General features: G+C 39.3%; 1 protein-coding gene and 1 long non-coding RNA gene across 10 annotated transcripts in view; one reads left to right on the forward strand and one right to left on the reverse strand.

Annotated features, from left to right (window-relative positions):
* The window catches only part of LOC125634947 (uncharacterized), a 193,325-nt gene that overhangs the window by 70,375 nt on the left and 102,067 nt on the right, over window positions 1-20,883 (forward strand). The gene's annotated exons all lie outside the window — the stretch shown is intronic.
* PROX1 (prospero homeobox 1) overlaps window positions 13,613-20,883 on the reverse strand; it is a 56,802-nt gene continuing 49,531 nt past the window's right edge. For 7 of the 9 annotated variants that reach the window (XM_075127085.1, XM_075127090.1, XM_075127082.1 and 4 more), the window contains one exon: window positions 13,613-19,277. In XM_075127085.1, the coding sequence (XP_074983186.1) occupies window positions 19,089-19,277 (189 nt within the window). In that variant the 3' untranslated portion in view covers window positions 13,613-19,088. The remainder of the gene's footprint in view (window positions 19,278-20,883) is intronic. The other 2 variants (XM_075127091.1, XM_075127088.1) reach the window with 1 other exon arrangement.

Genomic DNA, 20,883 nt, shown 5'->3' on the forward strand with positions numbered 1-20,883 from the left:
GGCTAGTGCGACAGTCACTGTGATAATTAGAAATGCGGGGAGGAGAAGTATAGAATTAGGGAAGAGGAATTTGCTGGTGATGTTACTTAGCGCTTACATAGAGAGTCTTTCATCTGAGGCTCTCAAAGTGCTTTACAAAGGAGGGCAGCTACTGTTATCTGTTTCACAGAAGGGGAAATTGAGGTACAGACAGCGGAAGTGACTTTGCCCAAATCTTCTCAGTGAGCTGGCAGCAGAGCTGAGGATAGGTCTCTTGATTGTCAGCCCAGTACTAGCCTTAGCCACTGTAACACACTGCCTCTGCCACGCACACTAAGAGATGGGGAATCCACCAGGCCAATAGCACACTTGTACCTTTAGGGTACCATTTAGGAACATTGATGTTGAGTTGCCTGTGATGGGGGAAAAAAGCCTATTACGTGCACCCACCTTTGCATTTGCAAATGCCAGTTGTGTGAGCAGCTTCCCAGGGTTCAGACACAAACTGGGGTTTGAACGTAGGCACATCTGACCGTGCACAGAGCCCTGGTTACGTTTGTTGTTCAGCAGTTTCCTCATGATGTTTTTGACTCATGTTTAAGGCTCTCTCTCAAGCATGGGCTTATTGATCAGGATTGCTGTTGTTGTTACAATGCCTGAAAAGTGAGCTAGGCATATAACAAGACAGATAGATGGGGTTCCTTACCTAAAGTGCTCCCAGGCCAATGTTATATGTGATGTGTGAGGCCCTCAGACACTGTGGTGATTGGGAGTCCTATGCATGGCTAGTTAGCTAGAGTGCAGCACGTCACTTTGCCCCTTTCTGTCAAACTAGCTGCTCTGTATTCATTTAACCCTTTATTTCAGCTGTCCATTCTCGGGGGTACGTTTCCCTGATTTTAACCCCCCGTGCCTCCTTTTCCAGATGCCTACATTCTGCTTGAATCAAAGCACTGAGACTTGTTAGAGAGGTCCATTACCACCAACTGTGATGATTCATTTCTGCAGTGCAGTAAACTTCAGCCCCATGCTGGGGGTCGACTTCAAACCTGTTCGCTGCTGAAGTCTGACTTAAACCGTATGTTGGAAAGGACTTTAGTGGGGTATATACTTTGCACTGGCCCTCTGCACAGAGGTGAAGTTTACCCTAAATGATTACCCACCCAGGACAGATTAAACTCTGAGTTCTTATTATAAACCTGGGAAGGATTCCCTAGGGGCAAGCAGTCTCTTCTTTGGTTGTTCCAAAGTCCCAGCCAGGTATCTGGACGAAATATGCCCAAGATATTATTTATTAATATTAGTATTTATTTAAAATTTTTATTGCAATAGTGCCTAGAAGCCCTGATTAGGATCAGTGCCCCAGTGTGCTAGATGTTGTATAAACATATATGAAGATACTGTCCCTAACCCCACCCCAGGAATCTAAAATAGCAGCCCCATCCTCCTATTGCCTGTTTCTTTTCAATTAGAAATATCTGATTGTGAGGCTGAGCTTTTAAAAAATATTATTTATGATAAAAAACGAGCCCCCCCATCTGTCCAAATTTTCTTCACCACTATTTTTCTGCCCTTCGTTTGTGTCTTTGACACACAACAAGTTGAGGGGTCTGAGCTGAATTATGCTTCTTTAATACAAGAAATAACAGCAGACCTAGCAGAAAGCATGGATTTTCCTTTATTCTTAACTCAGCATATCACATGTTAGAAAACTGAACATATGCCAACCTGAGCAGACTGAATTTCTTTCACATTTCTCAAATAACCTTCCCTGATCCTTTCTGCAATCCTTTTAAATAAAATCTTTCCTTGGTTTATTTGTAAGGCTATTCTTGCTATGTTAATAGTACAAATGTCACAGATGAGGAGTAGAAGACAGTGAAGGAATGTATTGGAGCATAATAGTATAATGTTTATGAAACATATTGTGGTAGCCTTGGATGGAAGGTGCTATAGAAGTGCAAAGTTTTATTGTTATTTTATTATAGGTAGTTACCACACAAATCCAGGATGGGATTAATGAAATGGAAGCAGCAACGAGGTCTGGTTTCAGAAATTCTTTACTTTTATATAACAAAATCAATTGATAGCTAAATATATATTGCTGCTGATCCTGACCAGGAAGCCACGGAAGGAGATAAAGTGTTTCTGGTTGTATCTGCTCTGTGTATTTTCATATAGGGCAGATCCAGCTGCTCTCTGGTATGGCAAAATCTTCAGCTCTAGCAAGGAGCTTCTGATCCTAAAGTTTGAATTTCGTGGTGAGACGCCTGAAGAAACTGGAAATTTGGGCCCCCCACTCAGCAAGATAGTTAAGCTCATGCCTAACATTAAGTATGTGAGTAGTCCCATTGACTTCAAGTTAGGCATAGGCTTAAATACCTTGCTGAACGGGGGGCTTGAGTTATATAAAAAGGTGGTATCCATGACTCCAACTACTGTCAGGTTTCAGAGTAACAGCCGTGTTAGTCTGTATTCACAAAAAGAAAAGGAGTACTTGTGGCACCGTAGAGACTAACCAATTTATTTGAGCATAAGTTTTCGTGAGCTACAGCTCACTTATGCTCAAATAAATTGGTTAGTCTCTAAGGTGCCACAAGTACTCCTTTTCTTCTTCCAACTACTGTGTATCTTGAGATGGCTGTGTGAGTTATGGTATAAACAAAACAGGCTGGAACCTCAGCTATGGAAATTGACAGCGCTTTCTTCAAGTCAGTGGAGCTGCCTTGACCTAGCTCAGGATCTGGCCTAAAAGAATTGTGACACCCTATTCTATTCTGTTCAGGTTCTTATACTGTGCTCATCTCAGCTGAATCTGAGCTTGTAGCCTCTGAGCAACTGCTAAGCAATCTGAACAATTTCTCATACATGGATTTCTTTAGGTAGCTGCCGTGTTATATTGCCACATGTTGTCCTTCCCCCTTGTAGATTTAGTAACAGCTGTCCCAAAAGGGAACTTCACATTTCTTATTCAAAAAAACACCTCTGAAGTGTGAAAATCTGGAAATAAATAGTTAATGGCTGCAATCACTTCACTCATGGTATATTTTCGTCACTTAGTGTAACCATACACAGGTCTACTCTCAGCTACACTGGTGTAAACCTGCTGTTATCCTAGAGTTACAGTGATGTTAGTGTAATCAGGATGTGGCCCAGAATGCATCTTGTTTGCTTCAGCCCCCCACTAAGCCCTTGTTGGTAGGAAGTGATGCTTCTAGAACTTAGCAGCGTGTAGCTCGGTAGCTGGGCACTCAGAGACAGGAACATTTTCCTTGATATCATTAGTGATGCCATGCAATACATGCAGACACAGGGTGAATATCCCCTCCCCTCAGAGACCTATGCAACACTTAAATGTCCTAGGGGGCTTAAGTGGGCCTTTGGGTTTGCTTGCTGTCTGCACAGTGGTAGGTTTTCTCCACAAAGAGAAATAAAACCATAGCAGCCTGGTCGCTCCTTCTGTTCTGGACAAACACGAGGGATTGTTTCAGGGTGACAGACACAATCAGTACGGACAGAACTTTCTCTCTCATTTTTTAGAGTTATAAGGGGATTTTCATATGTGAAAAAGAAACAAAACAAACATACCGCAAGTGTAGTGAATGTTCCTCAGCTACTGAAAACCGCGTCTCTGCCCTCTCTTCTCACTGAGTTGCTCAGAACCTTTTAGATCCAAGTGGCAACTATCATTTTATTTTCCCCTGTCCACAGAATTAGGCCCTTTAAGGATCTCTGGAAGTGCCATGCTTCCTTAACCCCTAGTGATTTCAATGAGAGTTGAGAGTGATCATTATTTGCCAGGGTCAGGGTCAAAATTTCCAAGGGAACCATCTGGTTCTGGGGAAGGGAGAGGCTGTAGTTGTCAGCACTCATGATTTTTGCCACCCATGGTGTGGAATACTGATGATAATGATCATGAGATATACTGACCACAAATGCATTGCATGGTCTCTGTCCATAAAGACTTACTTGGGGTCAGATATGAGCCATCCCAGTGTGAGTGGGGGAGGGAATAAGAAAATTCCTTACCCCTCTTAGAACCTCACGCAGGGGCTATTCAGAATCCCACATGTGAACACAGTCCCTGCTTCCTCCTAGTGCTCTGATAGGAAATAGGTACCTGAAAGGCTGTGGGTTGAGGTTGGGAATGTGACTGCCATCTTCTGCATTGACTGGCCTGCAGAGCTGGTCATATGCTGGATAAACAACAGTATGGTGTTGCCCAGAAGTCCCCAAGAGTTGTTTCACCTGAGTCAGCCATAATTCCTCCTGGAGAATTCAGCTGCAGAATGGACCTTCACTGCACTTGAAGGCACGTAGGGCAGAACTGAGCCCTTGAGTATGCCCATTGAAGTCAATGGGACTACTCATGTGAGTAAGGTTTACTAACGTGAGTAAGGCTTGCAGGATCAGGCTCCTTTTTTGTGTGTCTGCATGTGAAAAATATCTTCACCCTAATCCACCATCAAGATTTCTTTTTAAAAAGGAACCCAGTCTCCTCAGACCGTGGCGACAGCAACAACAAAATCCAAACCAACAGCAATAGCAAAAAACCCTCCAGCCCCTGACCCTCTCACCCAACCGTTATCTCTTGCCATGAACTAAAAACCAGCAGCTTCACTTGATTTCATTTCTGGTAATAGCAACAACAGAAATTTGCATCTGGGCTGACAATGCGTATAGTGAGCGTCAGCCCCGTGGGATTTGAAATTGGCACGTTATAGCAACCCTCTGGAAAACCTGGATTTACAAGGGAAATGCTGACAAACCCTTAACTATAGCCATACTTGCTCTATGCTATATCGCACGTCAAACAATGAAATGGAATGTCTTTCCTAATGGTTGAAAATATTTTTGGCTCTGCCTTGCTCTAAAACACTCATTTGATCTTTTACGTCAAATAATTTTACGCTTTCAAAGCAAATTTTGTTTTGTTGTTACTAATTGCATTCAAAAGACAGTATAATATATGTGGGATCTTATAAGGATACAGAATAATAATAGGCATTGCAGGATTTATGAACTCACATAGCACAATATTAAAGAAGCAAAAAAGGACAATAAAAAAATAAGAGAAATTTGTCCAGGGGAGCACACATGATTAGATTATCAACTTCTGTGTGTGTGTGTGTATGTGAGTGTGCGCACGCGTGTAATGTCCTTTATAAAGCAATTAGACACCTTCCAGTTTTCAAACACCTGATAATGTTAAAGTTTATTTTATCGCCACAAGGTTGTAGTTTCCTTCCAGGACAAACTGACCCTAGGAAGAAGAGGAATAATGGACCAGGAACCTATAATAGCGATTGTGTGTTAAACAGCCAAGTAAAGGGCAAACATAGTTGCATAGTGGAATCAATCATTGAACCCATCAGTGAGAATGACCCTCATGCCCCCACCTTCTTCTCTATGCGTAAGAATTTGCCATATTCAATCTTTAGGCTCTGAACCCAAATGACCTTTGAAAGTGAATTTATGATCATTTCATCACACTCTCTATTAGCTCACTTTCTAACAAATAGGAATGAGAAATATATGGCAGAAACTGCAACTGTACATTTCCAACTAATGGTTAAAATGTCAGGGTAATAATGTACAAGTGCGTTCTGCCCTCAAACACAAAAATCGAGTGCAGCTTTACAAGGGCTGTCGCCATTCCACTTTAGTTAAAGACTTGAAAGCTTCCTTCTTCCCCTTGCAGGGCTGCAGTTTGGAATCCACAGCAGCTCATCAGGGCTCCCTTTGCCAGTACTGTACTGTACTTCATTAGGCAGCTCTATTTAATGGCTTCAACAAAAGCCATCATTTTAGCCCAACTGCCTTGACTAAATTAAAATTTCCAATCTCTGTTTTAGTGTTCTGCAACTGATGTAGACATAAGCAAAACTGGTCAACATCTGCCAGTGGGTTGGCCAAAAGTTAGGTAAAGATGTACTTCACATTTCTGAAGCATGTGCAAAGTAACATCGTCCTTATCCTCCTGAGAGCTCTCATGATTTTACTTCACCATTTGTTCAGACACACTTTAGCAGCATATAAGCCATACAGTTGATTCTCCCCTTGGTTGCCGTTTTATCTGTAGTGTCATTTTGAGTAATTGGGGTATGGTAGCTGATCAACTTTCAGGTTTCTCATTGGCAGAAAGGGACTGTATTGGCACCAAGAAAGAATATGATGGGTCCTCTCGGTGCCTGAGCAAGTGTCCCTCTTTTGCACTTGGCTACCCAAGGCCGTTAGAAAATAAGCTTAATAAAGCAACTGAGTGTATACATCTTAACTATTCCCAGTCAAGGGAATGCAGATATAGAAGAAATATTTTAAACCAATATGAAAGATGGTAAATGTCCATATTTAGTCAGTGATCTGTGAAAGTTTTTGAATTAGTTTTTAAAGCTTTGTTAAGACCAGAACGCACAGATGTTGAAAACAAGTTCAGATGTAGCGACAGATGGTATTTGATTATGAAGCAGACTGTTCATATAATACAAAGATGCTGCTTCTGCCATACACAAGTAACTGCAGAGAGTGCAGTAGAAATTTTGGAAGGCAGAGCAGTTCAAGAGGTTCTTTGTGCCGCAATAACTTTCACATTTTTCCAGCAGTGCTAGAATTGGGATAATTGTCTTCTTTTTACACTCAACTCTTTCCCCCTCATCCCCCGCCAACCACCCCTTTCTTCCCTGTTTTACAACAACCTTGCACTGTTCTGGCTTTCTCTTCAGAAGTCAGTCAGTTTAAGGGTAAAAGAGATGTCAGTTATATTGACTGAAGAAAAGAGTTCCTTGTGGTTCATAATGACAAATAACATAAATAACATCAGAAATTATCTATTTATCTATTTAAAAAGCACAGTGAACTCCTCACTTTACTCAAGTACCAAACCCTGGAAAAAATCTGACTTCAACCAGCCATTCTGAACTAAACACACAGCCACAGAGCATTTGGGTGTTTTATGCTGGGAGCATCGGACGTTGCTATTTACTGTCGCTGCCACCATTTTCTTGTCATTGTCCAAAATACTCTCCTCAGCGTGAGATTAGAATAAAGCTGCAATTCTGGAAATGTTGATGATCTGCCTACCTGGTTCTATAATATAATTTCTGGGACTAGCGTCCCATCTTCCTGTTGCCCCCATCCGAGAGTGCGTGCTGGCAACGGCGGATGTGGGGGAAGCATCAGGAGTTCCAGCATGAACAGACTATGTTTATGTAGTTCTGCTACAGTGTACTGTGAAATCAATCCCTGTGCTCTACGTGCTTATAATATTGAGGCGGCCTCTTTGTTTTTCAGTACGGAATAAAGTGTTCAGTCAGCACTAATATGGGCTCAGCGTCTTTATGGTGTCAGATCCTGAGAGCAGAAGGAGCCCTATCCTTCCCCCACAAAATGGGAGCTCAAGCGAAGTGTGAGGGTGTCCAGGGCTGAGATGTTGCTTCATCCCATTACAGAGGGAGGATCCCCCCCGGTCTTTGGCTCTGGAGTTGTACTTTCATTATGATGCCTATTGTGTGCAGTGCACTGCTGCATGGAATGTCATAGCTATGTAAGGAAAGAAGGACCCTGCTCTGAAGAGCTTCTGAGCTTTTTAAAGCCCCAAGTGAGAAGTGGTATGTAGCTGTACTGCTCCAGGAGAAGCCCAGGAAGAGAACTGTGGGTCCAGCTCTGTACAGGGTGCAGCTTATGTCTCCTTGTGCACTGGCTCTGTGCATGGGTGGAGGTGGAGCTAATGTTAGCCACCACCCCTTCTCCCCAGCCCCCAGCTTGATTTGAGCCGAGGCGCAGTGACCCTGCAGAGCCTGCTCTTCCACTACATGCCCGTGTTTTGTGATCTGGGCAGCCCATGCAATGACTTGGGATGGGGCATAACATAAGCAGATCCTTAGTCCCCTGCACAGAGGCACCATGTTAAGACCAGGAGCAGCCTGTCCCTATCTGGGTTGGGGTCCTGTTGTGGTGGTGCAGAATTGCTGAAGGGTCTAGAGGTTTCTGTTTAGGTAGAATGCTGTACAGGTGCAGAAAAAACAGGCATGAGAACATCCCCAAACAGTGACAGTAGCATGTAGATGAGATCCGCCAATATCTCTGTATCTCCTTAATTCTGGGAAAGCATATCACTGGGTACACAATATTAAAAAATATTGATGCCGGTAGATCACAGGATGCAAAGGATGCCAAGCAGCAGCACTTATATTAGGAAATAAAACTGGAACAGTAACAGCATGCAGATTGCACAATTTAAAATGGGGGCTTTTCAAGGGCTGGCCATGAAGACCTTGTCCAGACTGTTAACAAGTAACAGTAAATGTTAATAAGTAACACAGAAGATTGGCAGTGTACTAAACATGAGAGTGGGGGGTCCAGGGAGTTTGGGGCTACTTCTGGCTCTACAACTGACTTACTGTGTGACCTTGAGCAAATCACAGCACCAACTGGTGCCTCAGTTTCCCCATCTGTAACATTGGGATAATGACACTTAATTGTCTTAATAAAGAACCAAAGCCCTGCACAGCGGTGTTCAGATCTGAGTTTTCTGACATGGCCCACTTCTACTAAATACACTCACCACAGTAGCCAGACCTCTAAAGTGGGTAAATCTCCATTTAAATGGTGTCTCTTCAATCCAAGTCCGGGGTTCAATCAGACCCCAATTTTGGAGGGTTTTCAGAATCCAGGGTTTTAACAAATTACTGAACTAGGGATAAAAGAAAAGGAGTACTTGTGGCACCTTAGAGACTAACCAATTTATTTGAGCATAAGCTTTCGTGAGCTACAGCTCACTTCATCGGATGCGTACTGTGGAAAGTGTAGAAGATCTTTTTATACACACAAAGCATGAAAAAATACCTCCTCCCACCCCACTCTCCTGCTGGTAATAGCTTATCTAAAGTGATCACTCTCCTTACAATGTGTATGATAATCAAGTTGGGCCATTTCCAGCACAAATCCAGGTTTCCACTCGGGTTTGTGTGTGTGTGGCGGGGGGGGGTGAGAAAACCTGGATTTGTGCTGGAAATGGCCCAACTTGATTATCATACACATTGTAAGGAGAGTGATCACTTTAGATAAGCTATTACCAGCAGGAGAGTGGGGTGGGAGGAGGTATATTTTCATGCTTTGTGTGTATAAAAAGATCTTCTACACTTTCCACAGTACGCATCCGATGAAGTGAGCTGTAGCTCACGAAAGCTTATGCTCAAATAAATTGGTTAGTCGCTAAGGTGCCACAAGTCCTCCTTTTCTTTTTGCAAATACAGATTAACACGGCTGTTACTCTGAAACCTGAACTAGGGATAGTAACCATTATGAAAAAGGATCTAAAAGCACCCCAAAATGCAGGGAGTTTGGACTCGGGATTTTGATTGGGGGGGTTCATTTCTTCCTTTGAAAGCTTGGACCAAATAATTGAGTTTATCAGCGATTTCCCTTGATTTTACATGGGCTGGCATGAATTATCCTTGAGTGCTGCATAGTAGGGTTGTTTTGTACTAAAAGGTGTTAAACACTTGTAATAAATATTTTTCCTTATTTCCCCTAGGACCCAGCTCTATCTCTGGTTGGTGAAGCATAAAAAAGAGCTGTCATGCCCAGTTTTAATAGGCAATAGGATTTCAAGCCCCAAGAGCTGTTTCACAGTCTGGCAGTGGCCATAATGAAACTGGCCACTGTTGCCACAAGACTTTCTCCAACATGCGTTCTCCCCTGTCACTTCCCACAGCTGCCCAACTGGCGTGTCTCTTGCAAACTGAGACCAGAGAACTGGTAGTGTTTCTTTAACTACTAGTGTGCCTTTTTGTTGCCAAGCTGTAGACCCAAACATAGCTTAACTTTAAAGAATGAAATTAAACTGTGCATGCAATTAACTTCCTTTGAGCACAAATAGCAGCTCATTGTCATGTGTTTTGTTATGAAGCAAATAGCTTGTTTTAACACTGACTCCCAAATAAATAGGAAAGTACCCCTATTCATTTGACTAGGATTTATTCATAAAAATGCAGTTCTGTTCTCCTGGCCTCTGGGCAGAGGGTGGTGGTGGGGAATTCCATTCTTTGCATGGGAGTCAGTGTTTTACTATGTGCTGCAGGTCTGGAAGGTGCCAGGCTAATCTGAGCCAAAGAGGATTGATTTGGACGGCTAAAAAATTCTGCACCTCTCCTTTTCCTTCTTCTAGGTATGTTAAAAACACCTCAAAACTAAACCATAAATTATGGACTTTCCTCCCCCATCAATCTTTAAACCACTCTCACCCTCCCCTTTCTTGAAATCCTGGGAAAACAGATAGGCCTAGCAATATGCCCTGAAAGTCACAAGACTCGGACTCTTCAGGTACGTCTACACAGCATTTTTGAGGCGGGTAAGACTGACCGTCCCAGCCCAGGTGGACAGGTCCTCTCTACTGCTCTACAGATAGCTGTGTAGACAGTGTTTTGGGTCTGAAGTCTGGGGGGAGGGGGGGAGTTTCAGAGCTCAGGCTCCAGGCCAAGCCACAATGTTAAACCACTGACAATGCAGCTATTTTTAGAGTATTAACCTGGGCTGGGAGGCTCCAAAATGCGGTGTAGACATACCCTTTCAGACCAAGGTGGAAAACAAAAACGTGCACCCTCCAGTTTATTTAAGATGACTTTAAGAATTATGGTACCACAAAGTATGTTTTCCACAGCTACTAAACAGAATGTATCTTATTTTCTCTTTTGGTCTGTGCTGTATTCTCATATATGGTACATCCTTTGAGCTTTAAAGGAAAAAAAAATGTAATCTGCATTGAATCAGATCCTTTTGTTTGGGGGAAATGCTGCAACTCATCCTGAGGCGTGACTTATTTATTTCCCTTCCTTTCCAAAGGATAGTAATAGATCAGCAACTCAACAGTCAATTAGCTGTTTCTCTTAACAGCAAGGGAAGACTCAGAATGATCATCTCCATGGAAATTGTATTGGCACAGCCTAGGCTGGGCATAAATAGGGGTAGAGACCAAGAGAATGAGAGCAATTAACCCCTGCATGCACAAACCACAGTGCATCATTCTGCATTCTGTCTTGTAGAACTAGTGATGGGGAAGACCTATTAGGTCTCAGTGTTATTATCAATGACAGAGAGAGACTGTTCTATCTGCATTGGTTACAGCCAATTCAGTCCTTCATTGTGTTTGCAAAGTGTGTGTGTGGGGTACATTTACCTAATTGGAAAAATCCACATAGCAGCTCTGAGGAACTTCCAAATAGAGCTGCAAAGCATGGCACTGAACTTCTCCAAACGTCCAGGGCATTTGGCGCCAGGGGAGTTTGTCTTGGCTGCTTATTAAGATAGGGGCTAGTTGCAAAGTTCCAGTCTAGATCTGAATGTCCCCAATGCTCTGGGGTACCCAATGCTCTGAGTTTGAACCTCTTTGCACTTCCAAATGCAGGGTAAAATGAGAAACAGTGTTTTGCATTTCAAAGAATAGATTTATTTTTGGGGGGAAATGTCATGACAGAATTGTGAGGGGCTAACTGCACTGTCTACAGACAGACTGAGTGGAGGCAGCCACTATGCATACAGCTCTGCCAATGCACCTTAGCTCTTGGGACCCTGGTGTACCCTCTCTTGGTACCTGAGGGCTATCGCCCCCAAATGCCAGCCTCAACACAAGACATGCCACTCTCTTTGAGCTAGTAAATTCTCCCTCCTCCCCCCCTTCAAAACAAGCTGTCCCACATAATTTTCGTTTCTTCCATAAGCCCCTGCTCTGCCCTTGGCTGAGCAGATGGCTAGCCACTCTCTCCTTGCTTGCCTGCTCTTATTCCTTAGCTACCCCTCCCAGCATTTAGCTATTTTGGGGTCCCATAGCAGCTTCCTCCTGGACTTTATGGCCATTCTGAACCCACTCTGCTAGGAGCACAGGTTTGAAGGTGGAGGCTTTCTGAAGTGGATGAGGTTAGAGTCTCAGCACAACCCTCCTGTTAATCTTCTCAGACCTCCATCATCCATGGCCTGGTGTTGACAGCCCCCCAGATAACCCAGAAAATTAGCAAATTCCCATGTGTCAGCCAGTTTCCTAAGAAATAGTCCTGAGCAGCACAATTCTTGACCAGTGGTATGGTGGGTTTGTAATGTGTCTAAATGGGGAGTGAAAAGAGAACCACCAGCGAATTTATTTGCAGTACAGGTAAAAGGAGAACATCTCAGACCGAAATCACTGTTGGCTTATGGATGCAATTCCATTGCCTTTAATGGATATTATCCCAGGTGTGGTTTTCACCCACAGTATGATTACACTGTACCACAGAGCTCTCAAAGACCCACACTTTTAATTACAGGTGGAGAGATGAAGTACTCATTTGGTAGTTTGAATACAAGCTATAGGCTACATACTGTCCTCAGATCATTGCTGTGGTCTCTAAAGGCTGTATCACTCAAAAATCTGAGAAGAAATGGTCTTAGATGAAAACATATTTACAAGACAATTCTCCTTTAAAAAAAAAAACTTCAGTGACTGCATGCTGAAAATAGACTACCCTATAAAAGCCCATGTATGTCAGTTCAAGGCTAATCAGATGCTCAACTCACTTAAGATAGGGAAATAAAAGAATACAGAAGTATTTTAATGTAAACCAATGATACATTCCTACCTTGATTGCTACATTGTTTTTCTCATCTTAAAAAAACAAAACAAAACAACCAGCTAATCAAAACCAACATCAGAAATAGTCAAGGTGTAGAGAAGAACAATTAAAATGATTAGAGGTATAACATGTAAGGAATTGATTTGCATAAGGACAGCATAACATGTTGAGGACTACTTAGTTTGGAAAGGAGGATACCTAACAGAGATATTTAAAATAATGATAAAATGATAGAGGCTGCCATGTGGGTGCTGCTTCTTTTATGATGGTATAAAAACAAGGGGAAAGTTGATTACATAAAAGGAGCAAACATAAACAATGTCAAAGGAAATATTTCTTTATGCAACATATAACTTGTGGAACTCACTGTCACAGGACATTGATGAAGCAAATACACTGGGGAAATGATTAAATGCTATCATGAATAAAAATAGCTTCTGATATTATTCTAGATAAAACTGGTCTAAAGGGCTGTCAGTTCTAGTGCTTTAGGACATGACCTGTGTGATATATTGCAAAATTACATGCATTATGGAGGTTTTACATCTTGGCCAATAGTATATCAGATTAGCTGGATCATTGGTTTGAACCAATATGGCATTTGCTATGTTTGTTTTTAATTATAATGGAGAATTTAAAGGTAAACAGGTGCATAACTGTTTGTGGGATGAAGAATTTATAGGGTTTCTTTGTGTTTAAGTACATGAATATGACTTACGTGCTTAAAGTTAAGAATGTGCATACATGTTTACAGGATCCGGGCCTAAGGTGCCATTATAACAGCAGCAAGTTGTAGGAACAGACTATAGCTGTTTACTGTAGGCACCCCAAATGCCACAGGAAATATATATTAGTTTTGTAAGATAGGTGGCAGGTTTCATTAACACATAATTCCAAATTGTGGCGGTGGTGGGGGAGAGTAACCGTAAGTGGGATTGCAATCTCTCACAGTAAATTGATTCCAGTGATTCACATTTTGTTATGGGACTTAATAAAGAAATATTTTTAGAAAGAAATATAAACAATGGCAATGAGCTTGTAATTTATATTTTATTTTGCACAAGCTTGCATATATACTGCACATACATTCAGTTTAGAGAAGATGGAAGGCACACAAGGCAATTGAACTACTGTATCCTTTAAGTGGTACAAAGCAAAAAGGTAAAAGTCTGGAGAGTATACAAAAGCTTAAAACACACAAAATAAAATCCCCCCCCCAATTTTTTTTCCTGTTTCTTTTCTTTTTAATTTAGTAGCTGCCAAGCTAGAATTGTAACTTTTTCTCAATCAATTGTCTACTGCACTTTTTTTTCCATATGGACAGGGGAGTCTTATTGTTTTTATCATATCATCAATTAATATTACAGTACATCCTTGGTAATACAAAATTGTACACCTTCATCAAATAAATTAGGATAAATTAAACCAATAAATTATGCAAAGTCTTCAGAACAATAGACAACAACAAAAAATCCACAGTTGAAATTGCCTCTAGCTAAAAAATAAAATTAAAAAAAAAATCAAAAATCGACTTTATCAGTTCAGTTATTGTTCTATCTTCAAATTAAAGGGTCTTTATTACAAAAAAGAGCTTAATAATGCTATTTACAACATATTGCTAAATAATATAAAGGCAGTGTTTTGTCACTTTTGTAACTATATACATATGAGTAATGGCTGGGACAATATCAGTTTAAACCTTAACCTTTGACTCTTCTGGGCAGCAGTAAAACCAACTTAAGATGCATTTTTCTGACTCCTGATTTCATATTACATGAAAAATAACAAATTCTTGTTATAGTATTTGTTGTTGGGTTTTTTCCCCACTTGAGCAGTACTTTAATGCATTTTAAAATTTGCAGCAAGGATGGGTTTTAGGTAAAATATAAACTTGTTGTTTCTTCTAGATTTGCTTCTACATATCCTAGTACAATTGTGCATTTCTGAAGGTGGCTGCTTAAAGGAGAGAGGTGATTGTGGCTCAGATGAAGAGACTAAAAAGTCACAGTGCCACCACCTTTCATACATTAAAGAAGATATTCCTAAGAAGATGCAAAGGTTAAACACCAGTTTTCATCCCAGCTCTAAATATGAGCATTTTCAGCTTCAGTTTATAGATGGTTTACAACCAACAGTTCTACAGAAAACAAAATTGCATTTCCTTCAACAGAACATTTAAGTGCAATACAGTAACTGCTTACTCATATAAACCAGTTACATTCCTTAAGGGGAGCTTTTTGAAAACAATGCTTATTGGAATTTTCAAACACATAGTTGGTACCAGAAGGAAACATTTGCACTATTAACACCAATGATTTCTATATAATACACATGGCAAATATAATTTTTGCTTTCACTTCTCATGTACAGTGCTCATTTTGGGGGTTTTGTAAACCACTTTCCATTTTTTTCTATATATATATATATATATCTATATATCTATATATATATCTTTCAATGCTGCTGGTGAAAATCCTATCTTTAAAGCCACAAAATCTTCACCCTTATTTCTTAGTTAATATTAACCTGTGGAAAAAACATTTTGCTATTAAATGACTTCATGTACATAGAAAAAAATTGTGTAATTGTACAGAAACTGTATCACTTATGCCCTTGACATCTGATGAAAGAGACTTATCATTTAAAAGTAGAGAGCTGGATATTCAAGAATGCTTTCAACTATCTATACAGTTACTGTAGTGTTTCTTATAAATTTCAGCAGATGTTTTCAGAATGTAGTTATTAAAATCTTATGTCTTTATGCAAGAACAACCATAAGATTGAATATTTACATTGCTTTATAAAAGTTCCCCTCAGTTTTCAATGTTCACCCACATACCTGGTACAGTAACAAAGATTCTGCAAACTTAAAACACTTTTAATTAAATAATACTCAGAGGCACAAAGCAAACCTCAGGAATACATGGGTGAACACTTCCTTAAATAATTACTACATTCTAACATCTTCCACATGTTTACCATTTAGTGTGAAACGTTCCCATTAAACAACCAGAGATACAGTAAGAATTAAATGTTTTGTAATTTCAAATAGAACATTCTTTTCACAAAACATAACAAATGTCTAAAATAGGTTCTTAATCTAGATAGGAAAAAGGTAAGCTTTTCACTTCATACGCATATTTTATGTGTGTATATACATACAAACATATCTATGTAATGTCTCCATGTATGTATATGTGTGTGTGTATCTATACACATAGATACTGCGTATGAAATATTGCTTCTATACTACTTTTCAATATGCTAAGAAAACACAAGATTTGCACCACATTTACAAAAAATTGGCTTCTACAAGAATTTTCAAAACTTGAATGCTGCTCAAACAATTGAGAAAAAAATAATTTGCATTATCAAACTGTTCTAAAAATTCTCTTCTTCAAAAACGTATTCTCCTGCTTTGTTTTGTTTTGTTTTTTTTAATTTTTTAAAAAGACACAAAATATGCATAGCTATCAACATTATGTCAAACAGCCGGAAAAAAAAATCTAGTGTTTATTGCAGCTGTAGTAATTGAAAAATAATGTTTAAAAGATGAAAATTGTAAGCCACAGAAGGCACAAGAACAATTGTACTTGTGGGGAAAAAACTGGTATTTTGAAGGATTTTTTAAATCCTTCCGCTGGTGCATTTAAGGTCTAGGCACAGACTACAACCTCAAGTTTATATGCAGAAATAAATCTGAATTAGCAGTAAATGAATGGCAACATGGGATTTCTACATGGATTTTTAAATTCTTTCCCTACGTAAACTTTTTTTGTTACAACAAAACTAGCCTCCTGCCTTTTAGCCATTGTTTTTAAGTAAACAGTATTGAGATTGTTTGAAAGATTCTGATTTCTATTTACAATTTAGTAAGAGTTATGCCATATATTTATCTTTATATTTTTAAATGCATCGGGAGGCACAAAGGCAATATGGCTATAATGCAGTAAAATCACCATAACTGCAATGATCCAATTTTTTTTTCCAGGTCAAAAAACTGATTTTTTTCTCTCTTTAAAATGAAATTTCTACTCTTAATTCCTATGCCTCATTTACTATTGAGATTATGCTATTTATAAATAAATAAATAAATGCAACAACATCTAGTGTTGAGTACACAGTTTCACTCATTTAGATTATTAGAATCACATTGGAGCCAAATAATATAATAAAATAATAATAATATAATATAATAAAAGTAATGGTTATATCACAGATCAAGATGGTATCTAGTAATGTGTCCATGCAGTATGACTAAAGTATGGCTTTACTTTTTTATGTCCAGGAGGCAATGCAGTGTTATATTTTGTATTTGATGGGTTGCCAGTGAAGAACTAATTGTCTTAGAACTTGAGCATTTTATGCCACTTCCTCCCATAACAATAAAAAAGAAAAAAAAAAGTGCATGAACACAATTTTCCTTCTTTCTTACTTGGAATTGATTGCATTTACATCTTTACGAAGTGTAATAGTTACCAAATCATGCACAAAATAAAAGAATGACACATGCTGTCTACTGTATGGATGCCTACAGTATTAGGTACTCACAGGGAGTTTAAGATCAAGAAGATTTGTTCTGCTTCTAATGCATAGTGAAAATGTTGGCACTTCATCCCATGCTATTGTCTGCATTGCCTATACTCCACAGATACTGCCAGTACTTGAAAATAATGACAGGGCATCGCAGGATTGTGCTGTTTAATTTGAAGTCAGCAGGTTTTTAAGGCTTTGTGCTGACAATAATTGCTTTCATACATTTCTGTCTATCAGCAGTATTTGTAAATGAAGTGAAATTGCAATGATCAGGTCAGCTCTTTAGTCACACGGGTAAACTTTCACTCTCCAAAGTCAAAATGCAATTTTAAAATAAAGTTAAAGAAATAAAATATTGATGTCCTAGATGGTCTAAATATTACTGGCTATTTTGTAACTTTCTGTAGATTTGTATCAAATTACCTAAGGGGAAAATAGAATTCAAAATAACAATAAATTCTTACTGCATCTGTGCAAAAGATGACAGAAAAAATAACAAATACATAGTGCCATAGCATCTTTAAAAAAAAACAACAACCCCAAACTATTGGACACTATACGTTTTTGAAAATGTGAAAATAAAAAGGAGAACCACTGAAGAAAGCACAAAAACTAGCAGCTAGCTTTCTTGCATTATGTTCACATATTGTGACATATCATTCAGATGAATCCAAAACTTTCGTATACTTTACACTGTACTCGTATTTTGGTCAACACCATCTTCTGCTTTAGAACACAAGTGTGGCACTCTGATCAGACAGATTTGTTTTTGATGATGCACTTAACTGTAATGCAAAAATTAAATTTGGCTATCTTAACTCTGCGTAGCCAACAGTACACTACTGTAAATTTTGTGTATGGTTAACTGGATTTTTATAAAAATGTTATTTTTATACTTGCGACTAGGTAAAGATTGATTATATTTTACAGCTACAAACAAAGGGCCTTTTTGCCTCAGCAGATTTGGGCTAAAATGCTTTCTTTTGCTATATAAAGGTAATTCAAAACATTGCTTTTCAGGGCAAAATATTAACTATCAAATATAGGCAGCAATCTTTTTATGCCTGGAAAAAAAAACTGTGCAAAGAATAAATGTCAAGAGCTAAGAGCCAATTAAAATATGACTAAGACACAGCAATATAGAATGATGAAAGGTTTTGTTTTTACTTTATGGAGAGTGAAATGCTTCCGTTTTAATAAGCTGACCATATTATAAAATTAGTGTGGTTGATACAATATTGTGCATGAATTACTGGCTTCCCCCTGCAAGAATAGTATCTGTTTTGTGCAAAATTGCTTTGCCTCAATAAAAAAAAATTACCTTGCATGTTAATTACTGGGGCAGGGTATATGTTATTCCTGTCAGGGAAAGCTTGAAGAATAGGGTTTGCCTTTTTGGGGTATCACTTTTTGGAGTGAAAACCTAAAATGGATCTTTATAGTTTTTAAAAATAGGAAACAAAATCTACCTTATTTGTTAAAAAGCAAAATAAAATAAAATAAAATAAAATAATGCTCTAAGCTTATGAAGTAACTTCACAGAGTTCAGACCTTTAGCAGTATAAACATAATATAAACTTCATTGTTTGTAATATTGTGCCGTGACATGAGTCTCACTCAGACAAAATGCCACTTTGCAGCAAGCAATAAATCTGACAAAGCATTTTTAAACATAATGCCCTAACTTGCTAAGACAGGCTTTTATACACTTCAAAATTCTTCTCCCTGAAAATTAACCCCATTTATTCTCCAAATGTTAAGGGTCTTGGGCAAAAGTAAACTGAAGGGTGAAGTAAAATAACTATTCCCCCTTGTAACTGACCAAAAAAAAAGCCCCCTATAGTCTGATTTCATACACATATATATGTATATGATATACCTATATAGGAAATTAAAATAAAGACACACACAACTTGGGCATCAAAAGGGGACTGCTACTTCTCATACATTCATAAATAGTTTTTGAACTCTCTACTCATGAAGAAGCTCTTGTAGGCAGTTTGGGGATTTGAAAATCTCAGGGACCTCACTGTCCAGTTTACAGATGACCTTGTATATGGCCTTCTTCCAGGAAGGATCAACATCTTTGCCTGCGATAATGGCATTGAAAAACTCTCGTAACGTGATCTGAGCCACTTCCAGGAATCTCTCTGGAACCTGCTGATACAAGGAGACAATGGCATTAATAAAGTTTTCAGTTTCAAGTCTCTGGTTCTTCAAAGGAAACTGAACTAAGTTCTTTCTTTCAAAAAGGGGCTTACATAGCACCTGCATTTTCTAAATATGGCAGACTTCTATTCTCTTATGCAAAGCTGTTTATATATAGTACCATAGTAATAACTTTTATAACATGTGTTAGATATCTTTGCAACGTCTGACTACAGAATGTAGGTAACGAAATGTTAATGTCTGGATTTAGATAGTGAGGGACTTATAAGATATAATTAGCAAAGGAAGGGTGGGGGGGGGACGAACCAACAGCAATTGTCTTAAAGGAGATAAATCTCGTCATGAAATTTTACCCATGTACTTATGGGTAAAGTCTCTGCATGAGAATTCACATGAAAATTATACATGCATTGAAAGGCGCATGAACCTCTGAATATCTGTGTTTAACTTTGGTAAGAACCAGTGCTGAAAGCTCTCAGAGAAATAGGATATCCATGAACGGTTGTTCATAGTTTAAAAAACAAACAAACAAGCCATCAGCTAATGGCCTGATTGTGTAGCTGCTCTGTGCATGAAACTCCCACAAGTCACCCTCCTTGGGAGCCATTCTAGTTGTTCCTTTTTTTTTTTCCTTCAGAAACCTACCAATAAAAACTCAAACTCTTCAATGGGTGTGTCATGCATGAAGTTGTGAGAGAACTGGGCTCTGTCTAACCCATTTGTTTTCTGAGTGTTGGTCTAATTCCATGGTTAAGTCAAACAGCTAGCTAGCAGGGGTATGCCATTTCCAGATTCCCTGGGACCACAGATTTACAGAAAAACAATATATTATGGAGCCACAGCTCCATAGCTATAGACACAGCAAGGCAAACACTTTCTACTAGATGTACTGCTTGCTACTGTGAGTACTCCCATTGAGATGATGGGTCTCCTCATGGTAGGAATTAATATACACAAGTAGAAGAAGTTCTCAGGGATGCATTTGATCCCTGCTGTGGGATGCATGTGAGCAGACAGTAGCAATCACACAGAGTCCAATTCAGCAGGGTGCCATGCAGGTGCAGAGGGCTCCACCCATGTCCATCACATTGCAAAATGGGGGCCTATGATTAACCAATATTCTAGTCTAAGTCTGATTTTTGCCTAATAACTTTAGAAAGAACCCCAAAATTACTTGGCCTGAAAATTCACATGCTTCACCTCATGTTATAAAGCACTAGACCTATCTCACTGAGATGACACACTAGCATTCTAAATTTTCCCATCAGACAGACATGTGATCAGTGGGAGCTATGTACATGCATCTGAGGGCAGAATTTGGCCCTAAACACCTATCTTCTCCCCCTCACACACACACATGCTGCAGAAACTTCTTATTCAAGGGGCTACATGGAGAAAGTGTGTTTTGGGGACATTCTATCACAGCAATAATTACCGGGGATTAAGATGACTATTTCCCTACCTTATTGTCTGTTCAGAAAAATGAATCTGTTTTCAGACAACATCTTTCTGTGTTTCACTGCTTAATGAAATATTTACAAGAGATCCCCTGCCTGTCTCTTTCTGGTGTTGCTGTAGAAAGTGTTGCCCTTACTGT

The sequence above is a fragment of the Caretta caretta genome, chromosome 3, assembly GCF_965140235.1.
Source record: "Caretta caretta isolate rCarCar2 chromosome 3, rCarCar1.hap1, whole genome shotgun sequence".
In the NCBI taxonomy this organism is placed as follows: domain Eukaryota; kingdom Metazoa; phylum Chordata; order Testudines; family Cheloniidae; genus Caretta; species Caretta caretta.